The sequence below is a fragment of the Sinocyclocheilus anshuiensis genome, unplaced genomic scaffold, assembly GCF_001515605.1.
Source record: "Sinocyclocheilus anshuiensis isolate Anshui unplaced genomic scaffold, SAMN03320099.WGS_v1.1 scaffold1005, whole genome shotgun sequence".
NCBI classification, from domain to species: domain Eukaryota; kingdom Metazoa; phylum Chordata; class Actinopteri; order Cypriniformes; family Cyprinidae; genus Sinocyclocheilus; species Sinocyclocheilus anshuiensis.
Window position 1 is genome coordinate 372634 of NW_015555810.1, and position 10535 is coordinate 383168.

Here is a 10535-nt window from a genome sequence, read left to right on the forward strand (position 1 = left end):
ATAGATAGATAGACAGACAGACAGACAGACAGACAGACAGGTAGAATGATAGACAGAATCACATGAATGCATTTGTTAGTCAGTGAAGCTGCAGATTTAAAGCCAGTGACGTGAGAAAGCAAACTGATCTATGTTGATTCAGCTGAGAAAAATCCTGCCCATTCATATAGTTTTTCATTAAATTACATTATATTTGTCCCAAATCGTTGTTAATGTACATAATGACTTCACCAGACAACATTTGTCTTTCCGTGGCTTTAATGAAGTCTGTATACTTAATATTCTGTTTGCTCTGTTTTTTTAAACACTGAACTTCAAACTGATCGACAAAGACAGACAGACAGACAGACAGGTAGAATGATAGACAGAATCACATGAATGCATTTGTTAGTCAGTGAAGCTGCAGATTTAAAGCCAGTGACGTGAGAAAGCAAACTGATCTATGTTGATTCAGCTGAGAAAAATCCTGCCCATTCATATAGTTTTTCATTAAATTACATTATATTTGTCCCAAATCGTTGTTAATGTACATAATGACTTCATCCTAGGCTGAACAAAATTTCATATAGAGTTATATATAGTTCACGCTTTCTCTTTCTGCTTGCTCTGAACTGAACGAGAGGCGTCCGGTGTGTGCGAATTGTCCTACACTCTCAGAAAAAAAGATACAAAAACTGGGGTGGTACCTTTTCAAAAGGTACACTTTTGTACCTTTTAGATACTAATATGTACACTAGTATTAATATGTAGCTTTAAGGTACCAATATGGACTTCATACCGTCTGAGGATGTACCGCCCCAGTGAAAGCTTTTGTACCTTTTTTTTCTGAAAGTGCATCATGTGTCATCCACCCCAGCATTAAAATGTTGAAAAGCCAAAAATAGAGCTAATGTTTGCACCTTTTTTTCTGGGAATGTAGAGTCATTTTTAGGAGGGGGGTGATCCTTTTTCCAACTCAGTGATTCTGTTTGGAACATTTTTTCTTTATTTTTTTTTTTCTTTCATTTTGGTGTTTATCTTTCACTTGGATGTTATAAGCTGCACTAGTGAGTAAATACAGCTGGATAAAACAAAACAAAAAACTGTGTCTGTCTTCATTTCAGGCTGCAAAGCAACAAAATGTGATTATTTTAAAGGGGGGAGATTCTTTTCTATACCCACTGTATGTGTGGTAAATATTCTCCATCCGCAGAAATCTCCAGTTAGCCACTGGATATAAATAAACGAACTTTCTGATATAACTCTGCGGTTTAAATAATGTCACGACCGAAGGGCAAAAACCAAAACAACATCCTCACCCTCAAGAGAGATTTACAGGCCATTAAAGCCCAACATCATGATACGGAGGAAGCACGAGTGTGTGTGAGATCTGCTGGAGTGTTTACAGAGACCGACTACACAGAATGTGTGTGTGAAAGCTGCTCTCATTAAGAGCTGAACACACTCACACACACACACACTGCGAGAGCTGCAATGAACATGATGAATGCAGACCTTTCCACTTTACAGCGCTGCTCAGGAGCAAGTTCACAACCTGCACAGCTTCAGCAAGAATACTCAAAAAGAGGCTTCAAAGGCCCTGAATATTAACTCTGAATATAGCATTTAAGTAAAAATATTAAAAATAGATAAATATTCATTTTGAGATTTGCTAAAGATCACATTTAACAGTAATTCTCTAATAAACATTGAATACTTTATTAATATTAAATTAATATTAGTTAACATTAAATTATTTATATTAAATTATGATGGTTTTAAATGCGTGATGCAAAGGTAAATGTCAAACTCTGTAACAAAATAATGCTAAAAATGAATGAATGAATGAATGGTTCATTTTGAGATTCACTAAACATCACATTTAACAGTGTTTTCTAACACTTTTAAATTAATATTAAATTATTTTTGTTTTAATTGTGTGATGAAAAGTTCAGGTTAACTATGTAAATCTAAGTAAAAATACTAAAAATAAATAAATATGTATATTAATTTGGGATTTGCTAAAGATCACGTTTAACAGTGTTTTTCTATTAAACATCTAATATGTTTTGTTTTATTATGTTTAATTATGACATTCAATTTAATTATTAATCATTATATTTTTAAATATGTGACACAAAGGTAAATGTCGAAGTAAAAATGCTAAAAATAAATAAATGAAAGAATGAATAAATAAATGAAATAATGAATAATTAATATCTAATATCGTACACCGTACAACCAATCTAGACTGATTCTAATAAACAAACAAAAACACAAAATCTATAATATCAAACAATAACTAATACGGCTACTAATATATTAGAGCAACAGTTTGAAGAAAATGCACTTTTCTTCACTGCTTTACTGACACGTGATTTGCTCTTGGCAGCAGTTTTCAGACTCCGCTTCTGCTCAACTGTTTTAGAGCGCTCTGACTTCAGGTGACGAGGAAACAAGTGCGTGTTAATAAAGAAATGCCTAACACTTTCAGTCAAGAAGCTGAAAGTCTGGCAGCAGGACAGAGTAATTAAGCATCATTATGAAGTACACACACACTGGGGCTAATTATGCATTATTAACGCTATTACTGAAGCACGCTGACTAATTCCACATGGCACTGTTTGCTTTCTTCCTTCAACTACAGTTTTACTGAATGTTTGGGAGATGAGGCGTGAGAACAGGTATTTACAGACAGAGCTGCCACATTCCCAGGAAGGTTGGGAATGCCGAGAGCTGTTTTGCGTCCCGCAGCTCTCTGCGGTGGGAGAAAATCATAACTATGAGTTCAGGAGTTATAAAACTAAGACAACTTTTGAAAACAACTAAAGCGAAAAACTAAACCTAAATAAAGCACTAATAATATAAAAACCTAGTGCATGTGTTAAAACACTCCTCTCCTGCAGATGGCGATATGGAGTCAAAGTGGCGATACACTGAGCTTATGAATTGTTTCTTCATTGGGATTCTATTGTACACTATTTTATTACATTTAAACATCTGTGTAAATGCAATTAAAGTGTAAATAAGGATTTAAATTCAGAAGGTTTTGCTTAGTTTCCATGTCGAACTGTCAATGCTGACTCCTCAACTGTTTTTTTAAACAATACAAACTAAAACTAAAATATATATAAAAAGATTCAATAACTGATTCTATACCAATAATTACTAAAACTAAAATATGAAACTGAAATATATTTATACAAAATCATAAAGTGATTCGTATCAATACTTATTATAACTAAAATGTGAAATATACATATACATGACAAATACTGATGAAGTGAATCTTTATACAAAATATATACAAAATTGCTCATGAACTGATGAATTATAACTTAAAATAAAAATAATATATAAAATTTTGTAAAAAAAATTTATGTGTTTAATGTATTTATGTGTATATATTGATATTTATATTCATATAAATTATATCATATATAAATATATCGAATATATAAACGTAACATTTTTCTTAAATATATACATGCATGTGTGTGTATTTATATATATATATATATACATAATATTTATACACAGTACACACACATATATTATATAAAACTTTTATTTTGGATGTGATTAATCGCGATTAATCATTTGACAGCACTAATAATGATTAAATATAATTATTAAATTACTAACAATAAAAAATATTTAGATAAAAATATAAAAATAATATGTAAAAATATGTTAATGAACTGATTCTTCAACATTATAAACTAAAACATATGAAACTATAATATATATATATATATATATATATATATATATACATTTATAAAATGTTGTAAAAATATGTTAATGAACTGATTCTTCAACATTATAAACTAAAACATATGAAACTATAATATATATATATATATATATATATATATATATACATTTATAAAATGTTAATGAACTCATTCTTTAACTATAATTACAAAAACTTACACTAAAACATAGGTACACAGATATATAGATGCAGTATATTTATAGATATATTGACACATAAAAAAATATATCCATGAAAAACCAAAACTGCAATTAACAAATTTTACTGAATAAAAAAGTAAATAATAAAAATATGATTACAATTTAAAATGCTAAGCTATAAAATATATAGTAAATGATTTTGTTCAACTAAAAATAAACATCCCTCTTGTTCACAATGTGTGGTGATTTTTAGTGCAACAGAATAAAGAGACATCAGTAGTGCAGCCAGTTTTTTTCATGCTCACACCGACAATGATGAGAAATACCGCTGAGTCACACAAGCCTAATGCTTCAAAACTGGCTAAATGAGCAGAGCTTTCTGCAAATGAAATCATAATTATGATGAATACCAATTATCTTCCACCATGCTTCTTTAATTGACATGCACCTAACCTTGAAAGTCATGGCTGACAGAAAACCTTGAGTTCATCTCATGAGTATGATGTTTAACTGGAGCCTGTGGGAATGTATGGAGATGCTGCTATATATATAAACTCTCTCAGGGTTAAAATAACACGTGACAGACCCCCATGTAAACAGTGTTGACCCTTATATATGTGTGCGGAGGAAAAGCTGAGCTAACTGGGCTGTGTCATTGAGATTTGACAGGTATGCAGTAAATAAACCAGCTAGAAAACCAGGCCAGATTATACTGGTCCTACTTCAACTCCCTTAACTATTCACACTAATCTAAAGCATCTCACTTACAATTACTAACCAACACAAACAGCATGCTCAGAATGGCACATCAAATATTTCCCAAGGGAAAAATATGTGGTATGCAAATTGAGCTTGATCTCCAGTGTGCACAGGAAGTGATATTAAGCTAAATTCCCTTGTTTTTACTCAAAATTTGACTCCAAAAGGCAAAATAATCACTTTTTTTCCCGAGATGATAACTGGATGGCACTTGCTAAATTAAACACAATTTTGTGCTTAGTGATGCACCGAAATTAATGTTTTACAATTTAAAGCCTCCATTTAGCCGAACATCGAAACTGAAAATAACGTTTAGTTAATAATCAATTAATTAATCACATTTATTTCATTGTTAGCAATCAAACAAATTGTATACAAATACTATAAATTTCACATCTTTAGAAAGAATATTTCTAAAAAATATATATATTTAGAGATCAGGGTGGCCAATATTATGTTCATATATGAATAATTTATTTTAATGATGCAAATGTGATGCAAAAAAAAAGGTAAATTTAAATATAGTAATTTTATCCAATATTCCTTCAAACTTTGATTAAAAATATATATATAATAATATAGAGTAATATTATTATAATATAATTATAATATATAATCATATTTCGATTTTTATAATAATAATAATAATAGATTAGTAATATATTCATATATTAATAATTAAATGTAATTATAGCAAATGTAATGCAAAAACATTGCTAAAATGTACCCAATAGTTATTCAAAATTCAATAAAATTATATAATATTATTTATTTATTTTAATAATTATTAAATGATTAAATAATTATTATGCTTTTATTAATAGCTTGATTAAAAAAATTATAAATCAGAGAAGTGCTAATTAAACATCACTGTTTTAGTCAATGATTTCAGCCCTCCAAAACCATTTCAGCCGAAACGTAATTATTTTTTTTTTTGCCGTTTCGTTCAAAATTTTTCAGTGCATCACTAGTTGTGAGACATCAATGTGAATGTCTAGCACCACATCAAAAGAAATCCCATTTTATACACTACTTTACAGTACATGAGCATCAGCTGTCACTGCCTAGTCACTGGTCTCTGAGCGGCCTGCATGACGTCATGTGAGCAGAGCGATACAGTGCTGTGCCACAGACAGCTGGCATTCGACTGGCGCCTCCCTGCTGCACACAGCTGTTTGGAAAGCTCTGATGTCTCACGCACTCCTGTGACCAACACAATCCAGTGTCCAGTGATATGCAGCTAAAGATACACACAGACAACACTGCCAACTCTGTCCCTGCCCAGCACAGAATCTGCACTACACGCTACTGACAACACACGAGCACACATACACACACAGTTTCTGTACACTGTGTTTATACAGCACACACACACACACATATGCAATTATCTCAATTCAAAATGCATGAAGCAAATTTGACGACACACATGCTGCTTTGCTTACATACATAATTTCACATAAAAACACAGACAAAACATGAAATTTCCATAGAAAACATCTTAAGTAAATAAATAAAAGATTCCCTCATTTTTGACCAACGAATTATGACTGTTCCAGAGTTGTGTATTTATAGCATAAGGATTAGACATCAGGGTGGCCAATATTATGCTGATATATGAATAATACAATTTAACGATACCAAATGTAATGCAAAACATGCTAAATATAACTGAAGAGTAATTTTTTTTCCAATACTCATTCAAAGCTTTAACTAAAAATGTATTTTATTATTATTAATATTACATAATAATAATATATTACATAATAATAATAGATTTGAATAATATTAAGAATGGATTGTACCAATATTACTTATGAAATGTGGCATTTCTGAGTGAAACAAAATAATAAATGGAAACAATAATATTTAAAGATCATGGTGGCCAATATTATGTTCATATAAATGAATAATTTAATTTAATGATAGCTAATGTAATGCAAAAAAATTTATTTTACCCAAGATTCACTCAAACCTCAATTAAAAATATTATAATAATATTTAGAGTTTTTTTATTAATAATAATGTTCATAAATGAATAATTTAATGATAGCAAATTTAAAGAAAAACTGCATTTTACCCAGTACTCAAAAATAAAAATATATATAATATTTAGATTATTTTATAATTAAAAATTACATAATATTATGATAATATTTAGTTTTTTTTTTAATAATAATAATGTTCATAAATGAATAATTTAATGATAGCAAATTTAAAGAAAAACTGCATTTTACCCAGTACTCAAAAATAAAAATATATATAATATTTAGATTATTTTATAATTAAAAATTACATAATATTATGATAATATTTAGTTTTTTTTTTAATAATAATAATGTTCATAAATGAATAATTTAATGATAGCAAATTTAAAGAAAAACTGCATTTTACCCAGTACTCAAAAATAAAAATATATATAATATTTAGATTATTTTATAATTAAAAATTACATAATATTATGATAATATTTAGTTTTTTTTTTAATAATAATAATGTTCATAAATGAATAATTTAATGATAGCAAATTTAAAGAAAAACTGCATTTTACCCAGTACTCAAAAATAAAAAAATATATAATATTTAGATTATTTTATAATTAAAAATGACATCATATTATGATAATATTTAGAATAGATAATGGAAGCAATGGAACATTTTAGATCTGAGCTTAACTAGAAATATGAATATTTATTCAACCAATTACAATGAATTCTTTTATGAATTTTCGTGACTATTTCCTGGTCATCAGTGACTGTACGAACCCTGACGTCATCAACAATCTTCTATTCTAACCAACAAAAACAAACCGAAACACACACATCTCTGAACTGAATAACAGCATGTGTGGTCACTCACCAGTCGCACCGTCAGGAAGCTTCCTCAGCGACGACATGATCGCATCTCCAGGAACGCGAGGACTCTCCACATACTTGGGCTTTCTAACAGGTCCTTCAGAACGAAAAGAGATGTACAGTATATAATCAATCGGATCTCAATCAGAAAGGAGTCTTATGTGAGGGTAAAGAGCGGGTGAACTCGCTGCAGCTCTGGGAATGTAAACTACAGCAGGAAACCAGTGCAATTCTTAGGAGACGGGTGTGAGATCTCTGTGTGATAACGTGTGCGTTTCTCTCGCCAAAACTGGCTCTCCATCTAATCGTGCATGCACACATTATAAAAAATACTGTGGTTCCTCTACAAGAGCCTCAGACTCTATTTAAGGACATGAAACAGCATTCCCAAACAATTTTACTTACATAATGTGAAGCAGAATAATAAATGTATGCTCAGACTTGATTTGATCAATTAATAAATACATTTATTTGATCAAAAATACAGTAAAAATTGTGGAATATTATTACAATTTAAAATAACTGTTTTCTATGTGAATATATTGTAAAATGTAATTTATTTCTGTGATCAAAGCTGTATTTTCAGCATCATTACTCCAGTCTTCAGTGTCACATGATCTTCAGAAATCATTCTAATATGCTGATTTGCTGCTCAAGAAACATTTCTGATTATTATCAATGTTGAAAACAGTTGTGCTACTTTTGTGGAAACCGTGATACATTTTCTTTCAGGAGTTTTTGATGAATAGAAAGTTCAAAATAAATAATTACAAATAAAAAAATAATAATTAAATTAAATTTAAAAAATGATTATAAAGCCGACCTTTTTAACAGTAGTGTATGAGAGAAGTCAACATATTTTAAAAAGCATATTTTGGGGACAACATGCACAGATAAATCAAGCACAATACGACCAGAAACACATATTGAGAAAGTGAGTTGGGTCAATTTTCATTTAATTTGTTAGTTACATTGCTTACCAGCTGCCGCTAGTAGTCACGGCAACACTAACGTCAATTACACAAATATGCAGCAATTTGGTCCAAAACAATGTGTAAAAAAACAGCCTCAGGTTTGAGATGAAAGGCATCTGACACACAAAATGTCGTGCCATCCTGAAATTCCTCTTGGTTGAGCATATAAAAGAAAGCGCCCTTCAAATCCTGCTCGACCCCCATAAAGCTTTTAGGTTTAAGTACGTTCCTCTGTTTATCATGGAAACCCCTGGTGAGATCAAAGACCCCGGCGGCCCGTGTGAGATCTGACCAAATAAAGTAATGGAGTAAAGAGCAGCCGCCGGCCACGGGAGCCCTCATAGCGGAGACATCCATCAGATCTCCGCTCTGCACCTGCATGACTTTGACCTCCAGGAAGCAAACACAGCGCTCACAGATGACAAATGAAACAGCCACGTGTGTAAAGACAGACATAACTCACAGCTAGATGAAGGGATGGTTCAAGTGAAGCTGTTAAAGTTAATATAAAATCATAACTGACCCTATTTATTTTCTTATTGTGAACATTATGATGCAATGAGAATCTTTTATCTTAATGCAATTACTTGCTTCATCTTTCTTTTCAGATGACAACACAAATTCTCAATTCTGATATGCAACACTCACTTTTCAAGATCCAATAATAAAAAATATATATTTTATAATAATTTTTTATTTACTCAACAGTTTCTCCTAAATGGTAATTTAATCCTAAATGGAATGGAGATTAAAAGTTTGCTGAAGCCTTCTGCTTCTTAGCAGGGTTATTACTGTTAAATAAAATTAAAACAAACCATAAAAACAATAATCACTTGAAATAAAACAAACATTAACAGAAATAAAATAAAATAAAACACATTTTAATTAAGCAAGTTGCCAAAGAAACATTTTTCATTTTTTTGTTACATTTAAATTAAATATAATTCTATTATAATAATATAATAAAAACACACAACAAAATTACTAAAATTAACTAAAATTAAAACAAAAAATTCAAAATTTAAACAAAAACTATAATATTATATCAATGATAGTAAATTATGGACAATCAGCAGACCAAAAAAAGTATTTGTACACTTTTACATACATCCACTATAAATAAATAAATGTTCATCGTCTGTTTGATTACGTCTTTAATTGATTTTTCTGTACATTTCTGCCATATGTACATTAACTGACAGTCACCACTGATAAGCTACCACTAAATATTATAGAAACTTTCAGTAAAGTTGCTTTGCAACGATTTGTATCGTGAAAAACACTATACAAATAAACTTGAATTGAAAAAAACTTGAATAAATAAATATTGGTCAAAATAAACAAATAAACTGATTGATTAAAATAAATACATTAAAATAAATTAATAAAATTAAATACAAGCACATATGCCTACATACATACATAAAACCAAATTAATAAAAAATAAATACATGCATATATGCATGCATGCATACATACAAACATAAATCCCAAGTGTGACTTAAGTGTCCAAATATGTTTTGGGGCTGCATTAAAGCAAATTATGTTACTTTTACACACTATCCTTACACACTAAAATTTTAAAGACAGATTTTTACTATCAATATCACTTCATATTTGAACATAATATTAATGGAAATGTTAGTGGAAGCTGTGCTTCTTGTGTAGCCTTTAATGCATCTCTACTGACACACACACATACACACACACACACACACACACAGAGTGATAGTTAATGTTCTAATAGCTCTCATAGTGATGTACACTGCCATCTATGGACGCCTGCAGTGAAATGCAAACAAATGTTGAAACCACATATGACACAGAAGTCCATTTCTGTTGGTAATTCATATGATACGCAAGCAAACAAAACAACCCTTTTTAAGTTGGTGTCAGTAGCAGTGTGAAAATTCATATATTACTTTTGCTGCTGAATTGAAAATGACACTGCTCATTCGTCATTCATGTACTCGTGTGGAAGAAAATACTCATGTATTTTCTTCCACAAAATTCTTGTACAAGTTTTGGCTTCAGGGGAGAGAGAATAAAT

At 30.2% G+C, this 10535-nt stretch overlaps 1 protein-coding gene across 2 annotated transcripts in view; it reads right to left on the reverse strand.

Moving 5' to 3' along the window:
- LOC107675129 (protein TANC1-like) overlaps nt 1–10535 on the reverse strand; it is a 200668-nt gene that overhangs the window by 86503 nt on the left and 103630 nt on the right. Inside the window, exon 4 of one of the 2 annotated variants that reach the window (XM_016469354.1) lies at nt 7516–7608. The exons of the other annotated variant lie outside the window; for it this stretch is intronic. Within the exon in view, the coding sequence (XP_016324840.1) occupies nt 7516–7608 (93 nt within the window). The remainder of the gene's footprint in view (nt 1–7515; nt 7609–10535) is intronic. 2 annotated transcript variants of the gene reach the window in all.